This window comes from Geotrypetes seraphini, chromosome 4, assembly GCF_902459505.1.
Source record: "Geotrypetes seraphini chromosome 4, aGeoSer1.1, whole genome shotgun sequence".
Taxonomy (NCBI): domain Eukaryota; kingdom Metazoa; phylum Chordata; class Amphibia; order Gymnophiona; family Dermophiidae; genus Geotrypetes; species Geotrypetes seraphini.
Window position 1 is genome coordinate 146,798,856 of NC_047087.1, and position 26,267 is coordinate 146,825,122.

The 26,267-nt window shown below is 44.1% G+C and overlaps 1 protein-coding gene across 6 annotated transcripts in view; it reads left to right on the forward strand.

Moving 5' to 3' along the window:
• Positions 1 to 26,267, forward strand: part of BBS2 (Bardet-Biedl syndrome 2) — an 876,805-nt gene that overhangs the window by 539,002 nt on the left and 311,536 nt on the right. For all 6 annotated transcript variants that reach the window (XM_033940623.1, XM_033940626.1, XM_033940622.1 and 3 more), the window contains one exon: positions 22,600 to 22,747. In XM_033940623.1, coding sequence (XP_033796514.1) covers positions 22,600 to 22,747 — 148 coding nt within the window. The remainder of the gene's footprint in view (positions 1 to 22,599; positions 22,748 to 26,267) is intronic.

A 26,267-nucleotide genomic window follows, 5' to 3' on the forward strand; every position in this document is an offset into this window, starting at 1 on the left:
TTCACGACCAAGTAGTCCTCATTCGGATGGACAACCTAGTCGCCATGTATTATGTCAACAAACAGGGAGGGACGGGATCTGCCTCCCGTTGTCAAGAAGCTCTGAAGGTTTGGAACTGGGCAATCCGCCACAACACCTTCCTCAAAACTGTCTACATTCAAGGGGCGAAGAATTACTTGGCGGACAACTTGAGTCGTCTTCTGCAACCTCACGAATGGATACTCCATTCCTCGCCTCTTCATCACATTTTTTCACAATGGGGAACACCTCAGATAGATCTCTTTGCAGCTCCCCACAACTACAAACTGCCTCAGTTCTGCTCCAGGATATACTCTCCTCATCGCCTCGAGGCAGATGCTTTTCTTCTGGAATGGATGAATCTTTTCCTATATGCATTCCCTCCATTTCTTCTCATTCTCAAGACTAGTCAAGTTGAGGAACGATCATGCCACCATGATTCTGATTGCTCCTCGGTGGCTGAGACAGCCTTGGTACTCCCTTCTACTTCAACTCAGCAGCAGGGAGCCATACCTTCTACCAGTTTTTCCTTCTCTGCTTACACAGAGTCAATGATCTCTGTTTCATCCCAACCTGCAGTCTCTACACCTAACAGCTTGGTACCTCTCAACATAACCCCTCTTCAGTTTTCTCAGTCTGTAAGAGACATTTTAGAAGCTAGGAAGCCTACCACTAAACAATGCTATCACCAAAAATGGACTAGATTTTCTACATGGTGTTTTTCTCATCATAAGAAGCCTCAGCATTCCTCCTTATCTTCTGTTTTAGATTACCTTTTGCACTTACCCAATTCTGGCCTCAAGTCTACATCGATCCGAGTCTATCTCAGTGCAAATGCGGCTTTCCATCAGCCTATTGAAGGGAAACCCCTCTCTGTTCATCCGGTGGTTTCCAGATTCATGAAAGGACTTTTCAATGTCAAACCTCCTCTCAAACCACCTCCTGTGGTTTGGGACCTCAATGTTGTCCTTGCTCAACTGATGAAGCCTCCATTTGAACCAATTGACAAGGCTCACCTGAAGTATCTCACTTGGAAAGTGGTGTTTCTCATTGCCCTCACTTCTGCTCGACGAATCAGTGAGCTGCAAGCTTTAGTTGCTGATTCACCTTTCACGGTGTTCCATCATGACAAGGTAGTTTTTCGTACTCATCCTAAATTCCTCCCTAAAGTGGTATCGGAATTTCATCTCAACCAATCCTGGAGAAGTAGCTCTTCTTACTCTGGTCTGTAAACGTGCTTTGGCCTTCTATTTGGAACGCACCAAACCACACAGAACTGCTTCTCAACTTTTTGTCTCCTTCGATCCAAATAAGTTGGGACATCCTATTTCTAAGCGTACCATCTCAAACTGGATGGCTGCTTGTATCTCATTCTGCTATGCCCAGGCTGGATTACCCCTACACAGTAGAGTCACAGCCCATAAAGTTAGAGCAATGGCATCTTCAGTAGCTTTCCTCAGATCTACTCCTATTGAGGAAATTTGCAAGGCTGCTACTTGGTCCTCGGTTCATACCTTCACTTCTCACTATTATCTGGATACCTTCTCCAGACGGGATGGACAGTTTGGCCAAAAAGTATTAAAAAATGTATTCTCCTAAATTGCCAACACTCCCACCATCCCATTTTGGTTAGCTTGGAGGTCACCCATATGTGAGAATAGGCTGCCTGCTTTTCCTGGGATAAAGCACAGTTACTTACCATAACAGGTGTTATCCAGGGACAACAGGCAGCTATTCTCACAACCCACCCACCTCCCCTTGTTGGCTTCTCTGCTAGCTATCTGAACTAAGGAGATGCGCCCTATGCTGGGCGGGAAGGCTCTCGCGCATGTGTGGTGCGGTCGACTCGAAACTTCTGGTTTCTTCAAGCAAGTCTGCTTGTGAGGCTTCCGCATCCAGGCTCCGTCGGTGACATCTCCCATATGTGAGAATAGCTGCCTGCTGCCCCTGGATAACACCTGTTACATTAAGTAACTGTGCTATTTAGAACGGTTGTTGCGGCGTGGCCCATGACATCTCTAGCTTTGTTTTTTGCGGCTCTTTTCACATGTGGTTTAATAATTTCAAAACCCTTTCTCAAAAGCGGTATTGCTTTTCTAAAGAGACTACGAAATATGCCACCTACACTGGCACCATACATGACAGGGGCCCCGTGATATTCTGAAAGTTCATAACCGTCTTGTGCTGTGTAATAATTTTTGTATGCTTTGGGGTCTTCGTAATCTTTAGCCACCAACATTTTAAAACACAACAGTTTTCCAGTTCCTCACAAAGTGGAATCCCTCTTCTTTGCACCATCTCCTCAGCCATGCGTTTATTGCTTGGAGTTCATTCTGCCTCTTCACGTCTGCCCTCGGTACTGGGAGGATCTCTGAGAATGCTATTTTCTGTGTCCTCAGCTTCAGTTTCTTTCCCAGGATCTTGAACTGTTCTGTTAGTGTAGTCCTGCTGTGATTTCTCCTGTTGACATCATTTGTTCCAACGTGGATTATTACTGTCGTCTCTTCCGTCTGCTCCTTCCAGGATCCTCTCGATTCTGTTGGTGATGTCCTTCATTCTTGCTCCTGGGAGACAGTTCACGAGCCGGTCTTCTCTCCCTCCTGCTATGTGACTGTCCACTTCTCTCAGGATTGAGTCTCCCACTATGATTGCAGATTTCCCCTTTTTCAGCTTCCTCACTGGTCTCAAGTCTGTATCCTCGGTGTGGTTCAGTACTTCTCCTTCAGGGTACCGGTGAGTCTTTGCCTCCTCTGTTTGCTTGATTCTTCCATGGGTCCTTCATCCTTGGTGTCTTTTGGTTCATGTCTTCCATCTCGTGTGGGCGTAACTTCCTCGTTCCAGCGCTGCTGATGATCCTCTTCTTCCACCCTCCTGTAGGCCTCCTCGATGAATCTCTCGAGCTCCCTTACTTGCTCCTCGATGTGGCTCTCTCTTGTGAGGTCTTCAGCTGTCTTGAATGGGTCTTCCGAGATGTGGAGTCCCTCCAGCTCCTGAATCCTGCACTGTAGTCGACTGACTTCCTTCTTCAGGCTTTCCAGTTCCTGACACCGACTGCATACGTATGCCTGCCTTCCCGAGGGGAGGTAGTCGTACATATGACACTCCGTGCAGTACACTGGGAAGCTCCTCTGGGTTCTGAGAAGAGAGAGAGTCCTGTACAGGTGACAGGTGAAGAGCCTCCCCTGAAATCCCCTAACATATTAGGCCAATAAACACAACCAAAGTCCTAAGATGGTTGAGAATGCTCTGACTAAAACTGTCAAGCCTTTGCACAGTCTATGCTTGCTGAAATCAGCAAGCCAAGTGAAAAATGAGCGAGTGAAACAAAACTTATTCTTTTACATGGCAACTGGTGTCACATCTGCAGTAATGCCAGGGAAGTGGATCTAAGAAGGATGAGAACATGTCTTAACCAAGAATATAAAAATACATTATTTTGCAAGAATATCCTGTGATGGGCAGGCTTTTACTGGCCGATGGCTTGAAATTGCTGACATGATAAATTAAAACGGCATATGCGGAAAAAGATAGATTTTCTAGTAAACAGGACATGCGTATGGTATGACACAGATATTATGAACCAATTAATAAACTGATAAATGTAATGACATTTGTAAGTGATCAATAAAAACTAACAATATGATATGTGCCAACGTGGCCTCAAGCTGTCAAGAATTGTATAAGAGACAGCCTTGGTGATTGTGAAAGCAGGACAGATATCCAGGTATACTCAAGCACTTGAGGCATACTATCTGTCAGCTCCATATGCTGTAGAGATTTGTTCTTGTAGCCTGTTATTGATTGTTAATAAAATAAATATATATTAATTATAACAGCATATTGAGTTTCCATGAAGCCAGTGGTATTGAAAGGCCGTAAACAGGCGGCTTTTCAGTTCCTGCTGCTTCCATTTCCCTTTCTCTCTAGTCCACTAGGTGCTCTCCCCTCTTGCTTTTGCGTGCATGTGTGTGCTCTCTCTTGTGCTTGGCTCTTTCTTGCCTACTTCGTCTGCCGCTTTTTGCTTGTGAGTTAGTGCTGTCCTCTCTTGGGCCTACCTCTTTCTTGTCTCAGGAGCCTGCTGCCTCTTTATCCTTGCTTGTCTTGTGTGTTCTCTTTTGTGTGTGCTCTCCTTGCGCATGTGCCCGCTTCTTCCTTACCTTCCTGTTGTTTTCTGGTGTTCTGGAGTACTTGGCTGTCTTTGCTCAGCCCTTCTCAAGGCCCCTCGCAAAGGTGCTCTCGCTAAGGCAAGCGCCTTTGCCGCGTGCCGAATGGTTGCACGCCGTTGGATCCCACCCCCTTTAAAGGGGGAGTCCGGGCTGAGATGTTGCTGAAGCGGTAGGGGTGGGCGGGGCTTCCTCTTGCCTGCCCCTGGTTCGCTGCTCTCCTCTCTTCTCTTCTCCCCTGGCTCGCTGTTCGCCTGTACTGCCTCCCTTGCTCTCGTCTCCTCTCCTCTCCCCGGCTCCTCTGTTGCTTTGATTGAGCTCTGAAACTCGTGGATGCGGCTCCCCTCCTTTTAAGGGGGAGTCCGGGCTGAGATGTTGCTGATGCGGTGGGGGTGGGCGGAGCTTCCTCTTGCCTGCCCCTGGCTCGCTCCTCTCCTCTCTTCTCCCCTGACTCACTGCTCACCTGTACTGCCTCCCTTGCTCTCCTCTCTTCTCCCTGGCTCCTCTGTTGCTCTGATCGAGCTCTGAAACTTGCGGCCGCAACTCCCCTCCTTTTAAAGGGGAATCCGGGCTGAGATGTTGCTGACGCGGTGGGGGTGAGCGGAGCTTCCTCTCGCCTGCCCCTGGCTCGCTGCTCTCCTCTCTTCTCCCCTGGCTCGCTGCTCGCCTATACTGCCTCCCTTGCTCTCCTCTCCTCTCCCCAGATCCTCTGTTGCTCTGATCGAGCTCTGAAACTCACGCATCGGCTCCCCTCCTTTTGCTATGCTCTCTAGACCTCAAAAAAGCCTACACACACATACATATTATACATCCTCTTCACAGAAAATTTTTGCTGTTTGAATAGCTCATCAAAACTTTCAATACAAAGTCCTGCCTTTCCGCCTAGCTTCCTCTCCAAGAGTATTCACTAAGTGCTTATTGGTCGTGACAGCAGCCCTAATATTCATGGTTGCAAGTGTTTCCATATCTAGACAACTGTCTGATAAAAGCTACACCTCCTCAAGCAGTGCATTCGGGCAGCACAGTTGATAATAGCTTTTCTTCAGCTTCTGGGGTTTAAAGTCAACTTCTCAAAGTCACAGCTTCAACCCTCTCAACTACTGCTATTCAAGGAATCCTACTCAACACCGTTTGTTTACAGGCATGTCTGCCTCAACAAAGACAAGACACTTTCTTCATCTTTGCACTCAAGTATCTACTCTATAAACCATCTCAGCGAGACAGATGATGCGACTCATATGTCACATGGCTTCCACAGTTCATATTACCCCCCTTTGCATCTCAGAACATCTCAGTGGACTCTAGCATCTCAATGGTCTCATACTCTCAATCCCTTATCTCAAAAGATCAGTCACCTCACCTCTTTGTCAATCCCTTCAGTGGTGGATGGATTCATCAGATTTCTCCAGGAGTCTGTTGTTTCACGACTTTACACATCAGAAAGTACTCACCACAGACATGTCCTTGTATGCTTGGGGGACTCATTTAGATGGTCTCAGGACACAAGGTTGGTGGTCTGCTCAAGAGAAGACATTCCATATCAACTTGTTAGAGCTCCAAGCAATTTGAAATGCTTTAAGAACTTTTCAAGAACATCTTTCCAACCAAGTACTCCTTGTTCGAACAGACAGTCAAGTAGCAATGTACTCCATCAGCAAACAAGGTGGATCAGGCTCTCTCCTTCTCTGTCAAGAGGCATAATGCATATGGAACTGGGTGTTTCCGTGAAACATATTTCTCAAAGCCATCTGTGTGCAAGGAAAATTGAATACTTTAGCTCAGTGTTCTTCAATCTTTCGACACCTATGGACCGGCGGAAATAAAAGAATTATTTTGTAGATCAACACCAGTCTGCGGACTGGCAGTTGAAGAACACTGGGCTAAGTCGTGGGCCAGACCCCGCCCATCTCCACTCAATCCCGCCCCTATAATAGTACTAATTGTAACACAATTTTTTCCATTCATTTTTCATATATATACACACACAATATAATCTTATTAACAACACATAATGGTTAACCACAAAATTAAACTACACAAAGCACACTGTATGAGTCTCAACATTCATTCCTACCAGAATTCAGATAACCCCATGCAAATACAGGATCAAAATCTAAAAGTACTAATATATACAAACAAACCCTAAAATGCAAGACTCTGCATGCAGTACAACCCCAGAGAAAAAGAAACAAATGCATTTCTTCCTGAACAGTGCAAAATACAGACAGCAGATGTAAATTCTCAAAATTGACACAATTCAATCAGTTAATTCAAAAATAAAATAATTCTCCCTACATTTGTTGTCTCCTTCCCTCCATGCTGTGCCTGCTCCTGCCTGGTTGTTTTATGCCACTCCTGGTGTTATCTTCGGGCCAGTTCCCTCTTTCTCAGTGCTGCAGTGCACAAAGAGCGGGCAGCAGCTCCTTGCGTGTCCCGCACCTCATCTGGAAGCCTTCCCTCTGACGTTGCGACATCAGTGAGAAGGCTTCCGGTTCAGGCACAGGGCACGTAGGAGCCGCTGCCTACGGCTATGTGCACTGTAGCATTGAGGAAGAGGGAGCCGGCCCATAGATAATGCCGCATTGATTGCACCACGGATTGGCGACTGAAGAATACTGTCTCGAGCCCGATGCAAGTGCTGGCCCTGTGGACCGGCAGGAAATTTCTGTGGACTAGCACCAGTCCGCGGACTGGCAGTTGAAGAACATTGCTCTAGCTGACAAACCAAGCTGATTTCTTCAGCCACACGAGTGGACACTCAACTCCAAAGTATTGTGCCACATCTTCTTACGATGGGGGACTCCTCAGATAGACCTGTTTGCGTCTCCCCGCAATCACAAATTGCCTCAATTCTGTTCACAACAGTACATTCCTTAGAGAAGTACTAGGGATCATCATCAGATTCCCACGAACGGTCCACAAATACTATGTCGACAAATACTTCCTCATGAGATGGCTGAGATTGTGCTTGTCTTGGTCATGTTCTTAACAAAATCAATCAATTTTTTTTACATTAAATAAGACCCTCATCTAGATCATTAATTGTTAAGCCAACTCTGTATTTGTCTCAAAAGGTCTGCCGCTGTTCTGAATCAAAGAAAAGAAACCAGACCCTTTGATATTTAATAATTTACTTGGAAGGAAATTTAAGGAATATTTTTATTTTTTAAATCTTTATTAATTTTCAAAGCTAATATAAAGTGCCAAGAATTATACAGACATTAATAATCAATGTAAGCACTTAAATTCCATCAATAACAATGTAGAAGAAAAAAAATCCCTCCCCTCCCATCCAACAATTTAATCAAGAAATAAACCAGAAAGATATCCCCCCACCCCATACTGGATATGTATAAAAATAAACAAAAAATTTAAACAAAGACAACTATGTTGAAGTAACAAAGGATGTCAACGGGCCCCAACAAATAATTTGCTATGCCCCAACATATCAATATTCATCTTTTTGTATTTGTAACCTAAACATAAACTGGCCCACCAAAACGGAAAGTTGAGGTGGTCGCAATTTTTCCAATTGCGGGTTATCATTTGCATAGCAATCCTTGTCATAATTAGGAAAAGCCTGCCTTTGTAACGATCCATGGGAGGTTGATATGCAGCAATGTTCCACATAAATTGCCTCATATATCAAAGGGATTGTTGATTCCAGTATGAGGCTAATCTGTCCCCATATTGACTTCCAGAAGTTGAGTATCAAAGGATCCAGTGATCCTATGTCTAGATGACAGTGCCAGCATCTATTAGATTTAGAACTGACTAACTTATGTAACCTAACAGGGGTCCAAAAAGATCTATGTAACAGAAAAAAACATGTTGGTCTCATAGATGCTGACACTGTACATCTCATCCTCCAAGTCCAAATTCGTGGCCATCGAGATGTAGAAATGCTCCAAATGTCTCTAAGACTAATTTTTGTTTTTTTATTCAAGAATTCAGAAATTATTTTATATCACCGGGCGGCCTGATGCCCTAGCAAATCTGTCTGGAAGCATAGGACCTGCAAGCTATAATGATTTTTGAGATTCTGCTAATTAGGGAATCCACTCTGAATGGCCTGCTTCAACTCAACCACCTATAATTTTGAGATTTTGAAATAACCGAATGATTGTTGCAGTCGTGAAAAATCACAAAAATTACACTTCAACACTGTCAAAAACCTAAACTAGCAATAATAAAAGAAGGCAGACCTAGTCACTTCAAGGTTCATTAAGGGGACGCTCAGGAACACAGGCTATGCACACCACACAAGCCACATACAATATAGTGTGAAGAATATGAAAATGAAGGGTGCTCTCAGTGTGAACCACCAGCGATAGGAGTCCAGCTCCAACACTTCACTTCTAGGTAGAGGTAATAAACCCCTACCCGCACACCATCATAGAGCACCCTGAGTGTGCTGAAAATCAAAGTGAAAATTTCCACCAATTAAGCCAATAAATCAACAGGTGAGTAAACCAGTGTAACCTGAGCGACCCCTGAATGAACCCTGCCAGCCGAACCCCCCGAAAAATACAACCAAAAAATCAAAATGCACCATACAAAACAAAATCAAGTACTTATCTGCAAGATGAAAAATCACAAAACTATAAAACAGGAAAAATGCGCCAGGAGAGCAGGTTTAACTGCGCTGGTTTCGGGGAGAAGCCCTTCTTCAGGAACCTATCCCCCGACGGAAACAAATACTGAGGTCGACTGGAGGGCGCGGTGCCTGGACGGTCACCAATTTTGAGAAAAAGCTTCTATATTTGTCATCATGGATGTCGCATATCGCCATCTGGCTACGTTACATTGATATGGACTGACACTAGGGCCAGGTATGATGAATTTTTGATCTGGCTTAATGCTCTCGACCGGCATTTAAAATTCACAGCGACTGTCAGTTTTGCCAGTGTCACTTATTTGGATACGATGGTCATTAAATCTGATGGGCAATTGGTCACAACGGTCTTCAGGAAACCTACAGACCGGACTTCGTACTTACACTATACCAGCTGTCATCCAGCCACAGGAAGAGACAATCTCTTCCTGTGGGGCAATTTCTCAGGATTCGCCGCATTTGCTGTACATTGGTTGAGTTTAAGGCTCAAGCCAAGTTGTTGTTTCAACGTTTCAAAGCTCGCAGCTATCCTGAGTGGACCATCAAACGTGCATACCGTAGAGCACGCTATGCCAACCCCGAACTGTTGCGGTCTTCTGGGACTAGGGCGTCCATGGACCATCAAGTGTGTGTTATTTCGTTTTCCAACCAAGCCCATCGGATAGCTGGCATCGTCAGAAAACACTGGCATATATTGGATCATCACTCAGTGTTTAAGGATGCTCCCTGTATAGCTTTCTCCCGCCCTAAAAATCCTAAGGATTTATTGTCTACGAGAAGTTGGAAGCATACTGGGGGTAGTCACAAACCTTGTGGTCATTGTGAGATGTGTGCTCTATCTCTGTCTATCTCCTGCTGGCAACATCCTCGGACCCAGCGTACATATCATCTCAGGTCTCACACCTCATGTGATTCGGAATGGGTTGTTTACGTCATCATTTGCACTTGTGCTTTGTGTTACGTTGGGCGGACCAGCAGAAGGATTAGAACTAGATTGCAGGAACACAAGAGCCGGATCCGTATTGTGACCCATTCGGCCCCCCTTGTACCCCATTGTGTGGAACTCGGTCATCGGTTTACTGATTTATCCTGGTTTGTGTTGGAGCAAGTTCCTTGGGATTTTAGGGGGGACAGACAGTCTCATCTTAACCTTCGGGAGCAATATTGGATTTTCCAATTACAGTCTGTTTATCCCAACGGTCTTAATGAAAGTGTGGAATGGAATACTATCATTTAACTGTTTTGCTGTTGTTTTAGGTTGGGTTCTGCTGTCTTCTGCGGTTTGTGTTTTGATTTTAGGCACGGGTTTTTGGGTTTCTCTGGGTCCTAGTGTGAAAGTTGTTTGAGCTCTCGTGTGATTGGTTGTCGTATGCATGATGTTGCTTCCTTGGCCGCTTTTGAACGCGAGTGCGGGACCGCCCAGGCACCCCGCCCTCCAGCCGACCCTAGCGTTTTGTTTTTGTCGGGGGATAGGTTCCTGAAGAAGGGCTCCTCCCCGAAACCAGTGCGGTTGAACCTGCTCTCCTGGCGCATTTTTCCTGTGTTATAGTTTTGTGATTTTTCATCTTGCAGATAAGTACTTGATTTTGTTTTGTATGGTGCATTTTGATTTTTTGGTTGTATTTTTCAGGGGGTTCAGCTGGCAGGGTTCGTTCAGGGGTCGCTCAGGTTACACTGGTTTACTCATCTGTTGATTTATTGGCTTAATTGGTGGAAATTTTCACTTTGATTTTCAGCACACTCGGTGCTCTATGATGGTGTGCGGGTGGGGGTTTATTACCTCTACCTAGAAGTGAAGTGTTGGAGCTGGACTCCTATCGCTGGTGGTTCACACTGAGAGCACCCTTCATTTTGATATTCTTCACACTATATTGTATGTGGCTTGTGTGTTCCTGAGCATCCCCTTAATGAACCTTGAAGTGACTAGGTCTGCCTTCTTTTGTCATGAAAAATCAAGCAGTTTCCCATTAGATATAACATCATCTAATGTACAAATGCCTGCCTGCATCCAGTGCTTCCAGAAGATCCCAGACCCTCCTGTTTGAACCTTGGAGTTTAGCCATAAGGATTGATAAGTGGATTTCTCTACTGGAACATCTGTTAATTTATTAATAAATTTCAAGGCTTTCCAGGTGTCAAATAAAATTCTATTGTCCTTAACATATCTGGGTAACTTGATACTCAGCACATGAAACAATCGTAATGGGGACATAATTTGCCACTCTAAGTACAGCCAATCCAGAAGATTTTCCATAAGCTCGGGGATGGATGCATGGATGAGGAGATGGTGTGAGGAAGAAGAGTTCCACTTCGTGAGGAACTGGACGTTTTGGGGCAAGAGCAAGCTCTTCAGCAGAGATGAACTGCACCTGAGTGCGGCGGGAACTAGACTTCTAGCAAACAATGTCAGGAGAGGAATAGAATAATAATAATAATAATAATAATAATAATATTTTTATTTTGTATACCGCCATACCCAGGGAGTTCAAAGCGGTTCACAACAGATAGATGAGTTACATACAGTGCGATTAGAAAAAAGATGAACAAAACAAAGCAATCGTAGGGTCAAACTCGTTTACAATAACAATTTAGGTGAGGGAAGGGCCAAATACGGGGTACATACAGAGTGTGCTGTAGTGGATACAATTAAGTTTAAGAGAGGGGGGGGAACCAAGCATATTAGCTGGAAAAAAGGGAAAAATAAGGAAGAGGAGAGGGGGGGGAGATGGGGGAAGGGGGCGTTAAGGGATAGGTCTGTTGCAAAGAGGGTTTTAATCTGTTTTCTAAGGTGGAGATGGGGAAACGTTATGGCGGAAGAGGGGAGCGTTAGGGATTTGGTCCGTTAAAAAGTAGAGTTTTGAGCTTTTTTCTGAAGGGGGGGTATGAAGAGCAGTCAAGTATGATTTGGGCGAGCCATGAATTTAGAACAGGCTTTAAACTAAGAAGAAAGGGAAAGCCAACAGTCGACCAAGTGTTGATGATTCAGAAGAAGGTATCCCATGAAGATACTAAGTGGGGAAAATGCTGGGAAGAAACGGGCAAAACACAGGAATTGACTGATCCAGAAGAGGAGGAGAAGAGGATAGTAGCACAGGAGAAGAAAATAAAGATCGAAGCACAGGGAAAGGAAACAAAGACAAAAAAATACCAGGACTTAAAGTGCATATATACTAATGCAAGGAGTCTAAGGAACAAAATGGGGGAATTAGAAGTCATGGCCAAAACTGAGAACCTAGACATCATTGGGGACTCAGAAACATAGTGGAATGAAGAAAATAAATGGGATATAGCACTGCTGGGGTACAAACTCTATCGCGAGGACAGGTCAGGTCAGAAAGGAGGGGGAATAGCCCTATACATAAAAGAAAGCATACACTCGACCAGAGCAGCGACGACCAACAAATTGAAATCGCTGTGGGTTAAAATACCAGGAAGGAAAGGGCTCGAGATAAAGATGGGCCTATACTATCCTCCACCTGGGCAAACCAAAGCTACCAATGAAGAAATGGAAGCCGAGATGAAACGAGAATGCAAAAGCGGTAACACAATTATTATGGGAGACTTCAACTATCCCAGGATAGACTGGAGTCTTGGAAACTCAAAATGCGCAAGGGAGACTGGATTCCTGGAGGCTATACAGGACTGCTTCATGGATTAGCTTGTCAGAGAACCGACGAGAGGGAATGCCACTCTGGATCTAATCCTTAATGGGCTAAGAGGACCTGCAAAGGAAGTGGAAGTAATGGGACGTTGGGAAACAGCGATCACAATATGATCAAGTTCAAAGTTGAAGTAGGAATACCGAAGGGAAAGAGAACCACAGCGACAACTTTTAACTTCAAGAAAGGAAACTACGAAGCGATGAGGGTAATGATAAGGAAGAAACTTAGGAACAGCTCAAAGAAATGGCAGACTGTAGAGAAAGCCTGGTCTTTATTCAAGGACACGGTGAGCAAGGCGCAAAATCTGTATATCCCCAGATTCAGAAAAGGGTGCAAAAAGAGCTGAACAAAAGACCCGGCATGGATATCTAAAGAAGTGAAGAAAGCGATAGGTGATAAGAAGAATTCATTCAAAATATGGAAAAAGGGCAAAACCAAGGAGAACTGGAAAGAACACAGGAAGTATCAAAAATAATGTCACCTTGTGGTTAGAAAAGCAAAAAGAGAATATGAAGAGAGGCTAGCTAAGGAAGCATGAAATTTCAAACCGTTCTTCAGATATATTAAAGAGAAACAGCCGGCTAGGGAGGAGGTGGGATCACTGGATGATAGAGATAGGAAGGGAGTGGTGAAGGAGGAGAAAGAAGTGGCAGAAAGACTAAACATGTTCTTTTCGTCAGTATTTACAAAAGAGGACACATCCAACATACTGGAACCTGAACAAATCTTCAAAGGAGACCAGGCAGAAAAATTAAAATCCATGGAAGTAAGTCTTGAAGACGTACACAGGCAGATAGAAAAATTAAAAACTGACAAATCACCGGGCCTGGATGGAATCCACCCTAGGGTACTGAAAGAGCTAAAGGAGGAAATAGCGGAACTACTACAGCAAGTCTGTAATCTATCCCTGAAAACAGGCGTGTACCCGGAGGATTGGAAGATAGCCAATGTTACGCCCATCTTTAAAAAGGGATCAAGAGGTGACTCGGGGAACTACAGACCGGTAAGTCTGACCTCGGTTCTGGGAAAATGGCGTAAGCGCTGATAAAAGATAGCATCGAGGAGCATCTAGAAAGGAATAAACTTATGACAACAAGCCAACATGGCTTCTGCAAGGGAAGATTGTGCCTGACGAACTTATTGCACTTCTTTGAAGGAATTAACAAATGGATGGACAAAGGGGACCCCATAGACATCGTATACTTAGACTTCCAAAAAGCCTTTGACAAGTACCCCATGAACGCCTACTTCGGAAACTGAAGAACCATGGGGTGAAAGGAGACGTACACAGATGGATCAGGAATTGGTTGGCGGGTAGGAAGCAGAGGGTAGGAGTGAAGGGCCACTACTCGGACTGGAGGAGGGTCACGAGCAATGTTCCCTCTAAGCTGAGCGCATGAGCGATCGCTCACTATTTTCATTGGCGTCGCTCATACTTTTTCTTGTGTCGCTCACTATTTTAAGTTGAAAGATGCAGCGGCAGCTCCTCTCTAGATCCCCGATTGCATCGGACTTCCGACGTAGGTTGGGATCGTGAGAGGAGATGCTGTGATGTCTACAGTGTAGCGGCGCCAGAGGGAGGGAGGGGTGGGAAGGGCGGGAAAGCAGCCAATCCACTGGCGCGGAGCCGGAGCCTGTCTCCTTGACGTCCGGGAAAGGAGGGGTTCCACCAATGGGAGCGCTCGCTGGCTTGAAGTGCTACCAAAGCTTGTAGTCATTTGTATTGGCAAGTCTTTTGGTGAAGAACGTAGCTTGCTTGTTCTCTCTTGCTTCTCTCTCTCTCAGCCTTACCAACACGCTAAAGTTTTGGGGTTTTTTTTTTCTTTTTTAAGGGACCGCGCAACAACGTGAACCCCAACAAGTCTCACTGTACTTCTCTTGAACTGTTTGCTGTACAGACATGTTGTGCGGAAAATGTGGATAAAGCATCTCACACAGCCATCATCTGCCCTGTGAACTTATTGTTTGGCCACCATTATATCTGAAAATGATTTTTATTATTGCAATAACTCCTTGAATGTAATTGTTCTTTCTGATTTATTTCCTGGATACATGAAGGATCAAAACCAGTGGCGTACTAAGGAGGGGGCGGACCGCTCCGGGTGCAGCCTTAGGAGGGGTGCACAGCCGGCCAGGTCCAGATCTGGCCGGCTGTGCACCCCCCCCTAAGGCTGCCGTTGGAGAGGAAGTTCGGGCCAGCCAATCGCTGCCTGGCTGGGCGGAACTTCCTCTCTGACGGCAGAATTGACGTCGGGGGAATGCTGGTCAGACCGACTGTGGGAAGCAGAAAGAGCTTGGGGCAGCCGCAGCGGTGGCTTTGGGGCCTGTTTCCCCCGATGGTGGCAGCAGTGGCTTTGTGGAGGGTAGGGAGAAAGAAAGAAAAGGGGCAGGCAGGGAGACAGAAGGGAAACAGAAAAAAAGAAAGGGGGCATCAAGAGAGAAAAAAGAAAGAAAAGGCAGGGAGAGAGGAAGAAAAAGTTAGGGGAGGGAATGAGGTCTGGAGGAGAGGAAATATTCAGGCTGAAAGAAAGGAAGAAAGATTGGATGCACAGTCAGAAGATGAAAGTGCAACCAGAAACTCATGAAATCACCAGACAAGGTAGAAAAAATGATTTTATTTTAAATTTAGTGATCAAAATGTGTCTGAATTTATATATGCTGTCTATATTTTGCACTATGGCCCCCTTTTACTAAACCGCAATAGTGTTTTTTAGCGCAGGGAGCCTATGAGCGTCGAGAACAGCGCTGGGCATTTAGCGCAGTTCCCTGCGCTAAAAACTGCTATTGTGGTTTAATAAAAAGGATGGGGGGTATATTTGTCTATTTTTGTATGGTTGTTACTGAGGTGAAAATGCAAAGAGTCATCTGCCTTGATCTCTTTGAAAAAAACCCAGAATAGGAATGATAATTAACATTTTCTTAGCGTATAGTGTGCTTTGTGTTTTTTAATTTTATTGTTGGTAGATCATCTTGACTTGGATGGAAGGAAGGATAAAGAAAAAGGACATATGCTGGATGGAGGAAGAAGATAGAGTTAGTGAGATAGTGGAGGGGTGAAGGAAAGGGGTGGCATGCTGTGGGTAGACAGTGAAAAGAGGGAAACTGAGGACTGCATAGTAAGAAATAATTTAATTTAAACGGAGGCAGAAAATAAAGAAGGAAGACCAGAGAAGGAAAGGGTAGAGAGAGAGGAGAGAGATGCCAGAGAATGGGGAAGGAGACAGAGATATCAAATCTGAGCAGAGGAAATGAGAAAAGAGAGATGCTAAAAACCACAGAGGGGAGGGAAAGAGAGATGAAAGGAGAAAGATGCCAGACCATGAGGGAACAGAGGGAAGATGATTGATGCCAGACCAAAGGGGGGGTGTCTAGAGGAGAGATGGAAGGGGGAGGCATACAGTTTCTGGAAGGGGCATAGAAGGAGAGAAGATGCCATATAGGGAGGGGCAGAGAGATGGCAGACAGTGGATGGAAGGAAGACAGTAACAAGAAGATGAGGAAAGCTGAAACCAGAGAATTTAACCTTTGTGTATTTCTATTTTACCCCCCCCCCCTTTTACAAAACTGTGGAGCGTTTTTTAGCGCCAGCCGTGGTGGTAGCAGCTCTGATGCTCAGAATTCTATGAGCGTCAGAGCTGTTAGCACCGTGGCTAAAATCCACACTACAGTTTTGTAAAAGGGGGAGGGGTTAGTTTGTGATGACATATTCCATACTAGTCGAAGGTGTTTTCTGTGTTCTGTGTTCGAAAGACATGGTTTTCTGTTAGGATTGACGGTGTAAGATTGATCTGTGCTGGTCTGGCTTGTTTAGTTTTACAATGGGTGTATTGATGTACTGCTCACTGCAATATGTAAGATGCTGCCTTTTCCTAGGTACTCATGTGTGACGTATGGCTTGTTACTAAAAATCATGTTTTTCGTACAGATGGGGGGGGTGCCAAAAAATGATGGGCCCCAGGTGTTACATATGCTAGGTACGCCACTGTATGTAAAGATACCAGAAAGCTGGCGAAGCAAAAACTTTAAGTAAATTGTTATTCTTCTAAGTTTTGAGTATTTAACCCTCCCACAATCTCATGGGCACTCGTCCTTAGCGCCTGCTCGTAAATTTGTGGAGTATGTAACTTGTCGCTCATGCATATTTTTTTTTGCACACACCTCATCAATCCTTAGAGGGAACATTGGTCACGAGTGGTGTTCTGCAGGGGTCGGTGCTTGGACCGCTGCTGTTCAATGTATTTATAAATGATCTAGAAACAGGGACGAAGTGCAAAGTAATAAAATTCGCAGATGACACCAAACTATTTAATGGGGCTAGGACTAAAGAGGACTGCGAAGATTTACAAAGGGACCTGAACAAACTAGGGGAGTGGGCGACGAGATGGTAGATGAAGTTCAATGTAGAGAAATGTAATGTCTTGCATGTAGGAAACAGAAATCCTAGGTATAACTACACGATGGGAGGGCTGGTAATGAGAGAAAGTAGCCTAGAGAAGGACTTGGGGGTACTGGTAGACAAAACAATTAAACCGTCGGCACAGTGCAGTGGCCTCTAAGAAGGCAAACAGAATGCTAGGTATTATCAAGAAAGGTATTTCAGCCAGAACGAAAGAAGTTATCCTGCCGTTGTATCAGGCGATGGTGCGCCCGCATCTGGAGTACTGACCTTGTCCTATGCCTTAAGTAGTTCTGAGGAGGGCCAGCTTGGTTTACCTGGACAGGTACGGGTGAGCAAACATGAAATAATTAAAAAATTCAGCTATAAACACTTTCTCACATTGCACCAGGATTTACTAGTTAGAAAAACCTGTTGATAGATAGGGCCTAATCCAAGAGCAAGTGAGAATGTGGATTAGTAGCTATAAATGAATAAATGAAAATTGGATAAGCTGGAATGTAATAATCAAAAATACAAAAGTAAAAGACAGGAATTTTAAGTTAACATATTGATTTGACATATGTCTCATGTGCCTGAGAGTACAGGAAGGCAGGCTAAGACATTTTGTGATTGATAACTACCATACCAAATTTACCCCAGATGGAAAAGCTTAAGTTTTATAGGGCTTCTTTGTCCTAAAGAGTGACCAGCCTGAACTAGGCCAATCCTCAGGGAAATGTAGGCAGACCAGGAGTTGGCTTTAGACCTGGTATCCACATACCAGGGGGCCCTAAGGTTGCCATGACTTGAGTTTGCTGTGGGAAAGACAGATCGAAACCATATGTGTATCATTGTATACATTGATCCAAATTTAAGTTTATTAAGTCAGTAAAATTACACAATAGAAATTTACTTATGTAGCTAGAGGGGTAAGTTAACAAATATAGATTAGGAATATATTTTATTTTGATTTTCATATATCTGAAATCCTGAAGAGATCCTGATGTTACAGCTGGTGTTTGACCTCTGACCTTGAGCAACTTTTTTCTACTCGTAGAATCTTGATGGGGGGAGCTAACTGCTCTTTCCATCTTTTTCTTTGTTCAGTCTTAGTGAGACAGAAATAATCTTCTCAGTATAGAGAGGACACACAGTTTTACAGGAAAGGATTTAAAAGCTGTATAGCCTTGTGAGTATATTAATAATATCTGTTTATGTATTTCTTCTTTTTATAAAATATGTAAGCATAATGTGAGAATGTAACTTTTTAGGTATAAGAATGTTATTTGTGACACGCCTATATGAAGCTAGCCTTATATGGAAACAAATAATGTGGACCAATTAGATTGCAGATGGATTGTAACGAAGGAATGTCGTCATTTAGGATATATATGGATGTGTAACTGGTAAAACATTGGAATTTATTATGAGCAAGGCCAGCTTTTGGCTTCTGTAATAATTCTCATGATGCAAATGATAATCAATTGATAATTAATTGATAATTCTTATGATCTAATATTGATAACCAATAAAAAATAAGATTTTGGATTTTATTAAAATATTTTGCATCATTTTTGTCATTTCATTTTATAACCCTAGAATAGCTATAAGTACGCTTGTGTGCAATTATCCTGATCAGTACTGCGTTCAATATTGGTCGCTGCACCTTAAGAAGGATATGGCGATACTCGAGAGGGTTCAGAAAAGAGCTATGAGATTGATAAAAGGTATGGAAAACCTTTCATATGCTGAAAGATTGGAGAAACTGGGGCTTTTTTCCCTGTTAAAGCGGAGGCTTAGAGGGGACATGATAGAGAAGATCATGAAGGGCATAGAGAAAGTAGAGAGGGACAGATTCTTCAAACTTTAGAAAACTACAAGAACGAGAGGGCATTCGGATAAATTAAGAGGAGACAGATTCAGAACCAATGCTAGGAAGTTCTTCTTCACCCAGAGGGCGTGGTAGGACAGAGTACGGTATTGGGTTTCAAGAAAGGATTAGATGTTTTCCTGAAGGAAAAGGGGATTGAAGGGTATAGATAGAGGATTAATATGCAGGTCCTGGACCTGAGGGGCCGCCGCATGAGCGGACTGCTGGACATGATAGACCTGTGGTCTGACCCAGCAGAGGCACTGCTTATGTTCTTGGGATCCAATACATACCCTGGCACATTATATAGGCTTGTTGGTACCTATAAAAATTTGGGAAATTTACCCCACCCTCCGCAATTGGTTTTTGTAAAGATACTAAAGCAATTCGAGCTGCTTTACCCAGCCAAATAAATTTGGTAAGTATACTATTTATTTTTTTATAAAGAGACCCCTGGTAAAACACTGGCAACATACCCATTTGGTAGCAAACCACAGGCAAAATCATCATCTTAACCGTTTGAACTCTCCCCCACCAAGACAAATGTAATGGGTTCCATTGCTCACACATTTCTGCAACCTTCATCAATAAAGATCTTTCATTTACTCTCATCGTTTTCTCCAGCATTTTATGAATCCAGATACCTAAATATTTTATACTCTCTTTTTTCCCAAAAAAAAGGGAAATGGATCAAACAATCCTTTTGGACAATGTACATTCAGCGGAAGAACCTCTGATTTACTCCAATTTATCTTATATCCTGAAAATTTCCATAATCTATCAATCAGATCTAGTAAATATGAAATGGTAGTTTCAGGATTCCTCAAATGAAGCAAAATGTCATTAGCATACACAGAGACTTTATATTCCTGACCTGCATAAGGAATACCTTGGATCTCCTTTGCCTGTTGAATAGCCAATAATAAGGGTTCCAGTACGATATAAAAAAGCAAAGGAGATAACGGACACCCTTGTCTAACTCCCCTTTCCAGACAGAAACGTTCTGAAAAAGTATTAATATATAATCTGGCAGAGGGGGAGCTGTATAAGGTTTGAATCATTTGTATAAATCCAGAACCAATACCAAACCAATCCATTGCTTGAAACATGAAGGGCCATTCCACACGATCAAAGGCCTTCTCTGCATCCAAGGACACAGAGAATGCTGGATCATCCATGACTTTTGTTAAATTTAACATGTGGAAAGCCAGTCTAGTGTTGTTTGAAGAATGTCTATGAGCAACGAACCCCGTTTGGTACATACCAATAATATAAGAGAGAGCCTTGGCCAGGCGCAAAGTCAAGAATTTAGCCAAAAGTTTTCCATCTACATTAATCAATGAAATAGGCCTGTAATTTGAAACCAAACATAAGCTTTGGCAAAACAATTGTTAAAGATTCTGCCATAGTACCTGTAATGCAACCTTTAGTCAGTTGAGCCTGATATAAATTTAATAGATGAGGTAATAGGGTAATTTGAAATGATTTATAGAACTCTACAGCAGTGTTCCCTCTAAGCGGGCGGGTGTTGTGAGCAAACTTTTTTCACTGTGAGCTAAAAATATCGGGCGCCAGCAAGTTATGAGCCAAATAAATATGTTGTCAAGGCATCAGGCCAGCTTAAGTTCCAGGCCAGTTATGGAACTGAATTTAAGATTTGTAGGTTCATGGGGACATACTCTAGTCCAGTGTTCTTCAACCTTTTTACACCCGTGGACCGGCATAAATAAAATAATTATTTTGTGGACCGGCAAACTACTAAGACCGAAATAAAAACACATTTTCACCCAGTCTCCGCAAGCTCGGTCCCCACAAACCATCTGATCCCATCTGCACAAGCCTCAGTTATGATTTTATATTGAACGTATTTTATTAAAGTATAAAAAGAAACAATATTCTGTACAATTGTCATTTTATAAATATAAATATTCAGAGCAAGGACCAACAAAACCCCTGTCTCCCCTCCCCTTCACATATATCCCCTCTACTATCAAGAAAACTGAACAAGCCAAATTATTACAGAATGCTACACAGAAATATCATGCTAACAGAATACTGCAGTCAACACATGACAGGAATAGTATTAGGCTTTGCAGTCCCCAGTTATGTCTCTAGCAGGATATATATTTCAAATCTGACATATTGTAATGACAAAATAGAAATAAAATGATTTTTTTCTACCTTTTGTGGTCTCTGCTTTCATCTTCTTTCCACTCTTCCTTCCAGCGTCTGCCCGTTCCATCCACTGTCTGGCCTCTCCCCCTTCCATATGTATCTGACTTCTTTCTATGCCCCTCTCCCCTTTCCATCCAGCCTGTGCTTCCTCTCTCCTTTTTACATCATTCATTCCAGCTTCACTGCTTTCTTCATTTTTATCTCTCCTACACCAGATCTAGCATCTTTATCCCTCTCTCATTTCTCTGCTGACCCCCTTTCCAGCATCAATCTCTCTCTACTTTCTCATTCCTGTCTCTCCCCTTTCCCTCCTCTAATCTCCCTGCCAGCTGTTTCCTTCCTTTCTTCCTTCTCCCTTCCCTCCTCCCCCCTATCCAACAGTAGCTCTCTTCCCATCCCTTTCCCTCTTCCCCTCCCAGCAGCATCTCTCTTTCTACCTCCCTCCAGGTGCAGTAGCAGCTCTCCCTTTATCCATCAGCTTTCCAGCCTCCAACAGTGGCTTCCTGTCCTTCCAGCAGCTCTCAGTACTTGCCTGCAGAAGTGATTTCCTTAGGCAGCCTTGGGTCCGTTGCCGCCTCTGAGGAAAGGGGAAGTTGCCAAAGTGAATCACTGCCCTGGTAAGTATAGAGCTGCTAGGAGAGGAGACAGCCACTGTTGAAGGCTCCCTGCACATTCGTGACACCCCCCCCCCTCCCCAAGCCGGCAAAAACAGCTTTGCACTGCAGGCCCTGCCGCCCAAGACGAGCCGGAGGCCCCTATCCGCCGCATTCTGCACGTGGGCAGGCTTTCAGCACAGACGCTGCTGATGGCCCCAATCCACACGCTGCCCCCCACCGCGCACGCTGACCATCTCCCTTCTACTTGCAGCTTCCCCGCAGCCCTCTTCGGCGACTCGGCAGGGGCAGCGATCAAGACAGGCTGCAGACGTCGGGATCTTTCCTCTCTGAGTCCCGCCTATTTTGTTTCAACTTCCTGTTTCCGCATAGGCGAGACTCAGAGGGAATGCCCGACGTCGGCAGCCTGTCTTGATCGCCCGAGGCTGGGAGGAACAGAAGATTTCCGCGAAAACCACCAGGGCAGGAAATTTAACAACGTCCATCTTGCCGGCCCTGCGCGGACCGGCAGGAATTTTCTGCGGACCGGCGGTTGAAGAACTGTGCTCTACACTGTGTGCGCTGTGACGAGGAACTTGTGCGCTGCGTTGTAATATTTTGTGCGCCAGCGCATGCCAGCGCAGCTTAGAGGGAACACTGCTCTACAGTGAACCCATCGCCACCTGGAGCGGATCCAACTCTAAGAGACTTCAACGCTGCTTGTAGTTCTCTCAATGAAATAGGCGCCTCAAGGTTCCCCTTTATGTGATTGGGAATTTTTGATCCCTTGATTGAGTTTAAAAATTCTAAACCCTCTAGTTCTTTATTTGAATAAGGCTCGGAAGAATACAAAGCTTTATAAAAGTTCAAAAATTGTTTTAAAATATCTCCAATTTGAGAATGTTTCACACTTTTCATCTTTAATAGCTACAATCTTTACCTTTCTTTTTTTAGCTTTAAGGTAATTTGCTAGTACTCTTCCTGCCTTATTTGAGTTTCCATAATACAAAGCCTGTTAAAAATTTAAGGAATAGAATCTGCACTTTGACAAACCAGAAGCAGTTTATGCTGAGGCTCTTATAATTGTGATTCACATGATTCACATAGGAAATATTTATTTCTCAGCAGGGTGAACTAAATGGTCAGATGAGTGAGGCAGATGGCCAAATGGGAGTTATTCCTGCGAACACTCAGCTCCAGACAGCCCTCTCTGTTAATTTGGGCTCTGAAACACAGTCCTGTCATGTGGAGCTTACCATTTCTACATCAAACGGTAAGACATAGTTTTGTAATATGTACTGTTAATGCATTCTAACCTGAAGAAGCATGAGACTGTTAAAGTTTATACACTTCTCCCTCCGTATTCGCTGTGACAGGGGATTAACAGAACCGCAAATACAGAAAAACCGCAAATAGCTTTTTCATATGTTATTCGCTGTTTTCTATTAAAAACCTTCGTGAATATAGTGAAACCATGAATAACATGGTGGAAGACTTGGCCTGTTCCTGAAGGAGAGGCAAAACACGGTGAAGAAAGTGCTTGGGAATCTGTGATTTTCTCTGTAAATGCTTGGAATCAGCAATTTTTCTGTGCAAGCTGATGTAATTTGGGGGGAGGAGCCAGCAAGCTAAAAACCGTGAATAATCGAAACCGCAAATGCTGAAACCGCGAATACGGAGGGAGAAGTGTATTGTATCATACCTGTCAATGAAATGTATTTGGGTAAAACTGCTTACTGCATGTACTGAAACTTCATAAGTGAAAACTGCTTGTATTGGTCTGCTCATGTTTTGTTGTCATGTTTTACTGTATACCTTGTGGTTCTGTAATTTTTATGTATTCAAGCTTAATAATAGATGCTGACTTGAGTTTCCACAGTTGGTTGAGGTATGATTTTATAAACAACTTGAGCACATATACATACCCCTGGGAAAGTTTGTAAATGCTCAAGTAGGCACTGATAAAATTGCCCATGAATATATGTGCATAATGGTAGACACTCAAGAATACATTGTACCTGCTTTCATGCAGTATGGGGTAAATTTATAACAGGGTCCTGAGGTTTGGAGATATAAATTGCTTATTTTTAGCTTATTTTATAAAGAGAAAGGCATCTACAGTCCAAATGCTATTTGTCAGGATTTCTGCTACTGTTTTATAAAGATGCATAAGCACCTCTTTGTCTTTATAAAATATTAACATAAATTCTGTAGAAGTAGCGAGTGGATTGGGCACTGATTTTTTTAACTCCTCATGAGCAGATGTAAATGTTAACGCACATGTTTCTCCAGGGACAGGATGGATAAAATTAGTCTCACATATGGGTAAGGTGACCATACATCCTGTTTTGAATGGGACAGTCCCGTTTTCGGATCCCCTGTCCCGTTGTCCCCACACACAGCTTTGAGACGCCAAAATGTCCCGTTTTCAGGGACAGCGTCCCAAAGCTGTGCGCGGGACAACGGGACAGGCGATCGCTTCCTGTCCCTCCCCTGCTGCACTAAAAAAAAAAAAAAGCCTCCCTCCAGGCCCGATTTAAACTCCCCCCCCCCTCCCCCCGGTCCACCGCCGCTGCTCCTCTGCTGCCACTACTCGCACCCGGAAGCCTTCTTCCCGACGTCAATTCTGACATCAGAGAGGACGTTCCAGGCCAGCCTGGCAGCGATTGGCTGGCCCGGAACGTCCTCTCTGACATCAGAATTGACGTCGGGAAGAAGGCTTCCGGGTGCGAGTAGTGGCAGCAGAGGAGCAGCGGCGGTGGACCGGGGGGGAAGTTTAAATCAGGCCTACAGGGAGGCTTTTGTTTTCCACGGTGGGGGGGGAAGGAGGTAGGCAGGCTGGCTCTGGGGGAGGGAGGTAGGTAGGCAGACTTTGGGGGAGGTAGGGCAGGCAGGCTCTGGGGGAGGTAGGCAGGCTGACTGGCTGGCTCTGGGGGAGGTAGGCAGGCAGACTGGCTGACTTTGGGGGAGGCAGGAAGGCTGGCTCTGGGGGAGGTAGGCAGGCAGGCTGGCTCTGGGGTAGGTAGACAGGCAGGCTGGCTTTGTGGGAGGTAAGCCGGCAGGCTTTTTGGGAGGGGGTAGGACAAAAGCTAGAAGGCAGTGAGGGGACATAGGAAGGAGGGATGAAGGAAGGAGAGAAAATGGCAGAGAAGGGGGGGGGGGTTGTAAGTAGAAGAAAGACTAGAGAGATAAAGGCCTGGACTAAAGGTGAAAGACAGGAGGCAGAAGCAGGACTTTGGGAGGTTCAGACAGAGGGGGAGAGCCCCTGAGGAAGAGCAGAGAGAGGCAAGATCATAACAGAGGAGGGAGAGAGAGAGAGAGGGAGACCTGGAACAAAGGTACAAAGGAGAACTGACACTCGATCTGGGGGCACTAAGGACATAGGAAGGAGGCACTGGGGGCACTAAGGACATAGGAAGGAGGCACTGGGGACACTAAGGACATAGGAAGGTACTGGGGGCACTAAGGACATAGGAAGGAAGGAGGGAGGGAATAGAAAGGGAAAATTGTTGGGCCTGAGTGCAGAAAGAAATGAAATATAGAATGCACAGTCAGAAGGAAACGCAACCAGAAACTCATGAAATCACCAGACAGCAAAGGTAGGAAAAATGATTTTATTTTCAGTTTAGTGATAAAAATGTGTCAGTTTTGAGAATTTATATCTGCTGTCAAAATTTTGCACTATATTTGTCTATTTTTCTATAGTTACTGAGGTGACATCATTGAAACCCCCCAAATATAAATAATTAACATTTTCTCTGCGTATAGGGTGCTTTGTGGTTTTTTAAAAATTGTATGGTTACCATTATGAAATAATAAGATACTGTGTATACATGAAAAATGAATGGAAGAAATTGGGGGGGTGGGGCTAGGGCGGGATTGGGGGCGGGACTGAATATTAATAGATGGCCCGTTTTGATGAAAAAAATAAATGGTCACCTGACATATGGGTGATATTATTCATGTGGTAACACTCTCCAGCTTGTTTACAACTGTTTTACGACTTGGGATCTAGTTAAGTACTTGGGAGATGGGTTGGCCACTGTTGGAAACAGGATGCTGGGCTTGATGTACCTTTGGTCTGTCCCAGTATTGCAATTCTTATAATAATAATAATAACAGTTTATATACTGCAGGACCGTGAAGTTCTATGCGGTATACAAAGATTAAAAGAAGGTACAAATAGAATGAACTTAACATGGTAGAAGCTAGTGATAACAGCTCAAGGGATCAGTTATTGAGGAGAAAGAGTTGTACGGGTCAGCTGCCTAGATATTTCAGGAACAGATATGTTTTAGGCGTTTCCTGAATTCCCCATAAGTAGTAGGCGTAAGCAATTGTTCTAGATCTTTACTCCATAATGCTGCCTGATGTGAGAAAAGGTGTTAATGGTGTCTTTTGAGTTTACATCCTCTAACTGGAGGGGAAACGAAGATCGAATGTAACTTCTCTTATGTCTGTTGGCTGAGAAGGAGAAAAGGTCAGTTATGTATTTAGGGGCTAGTCCATATAGTACTTTAAAGCAGAAACAGGCGAACTTAAACTTTACGTGTGCCTCCATCGGTAGCCAATGCAGCTGTCGGTAGTAAGGTATCACATGATCAAACTTCTTCAGCCCAAAAATCAGTTTGACCGCTGCATTTTGCATTAATTGTAATCGTCACATATTCTTTTGGGAAATTGCTAAATAGGCGATGTTACTGTAATCAAATTGACTCAGTATGAGGGATTGTACCAGGATTCTAAATGCTGGCATATCAAAATATGCTCTAATGGATCGAAGTTTCCAGAGA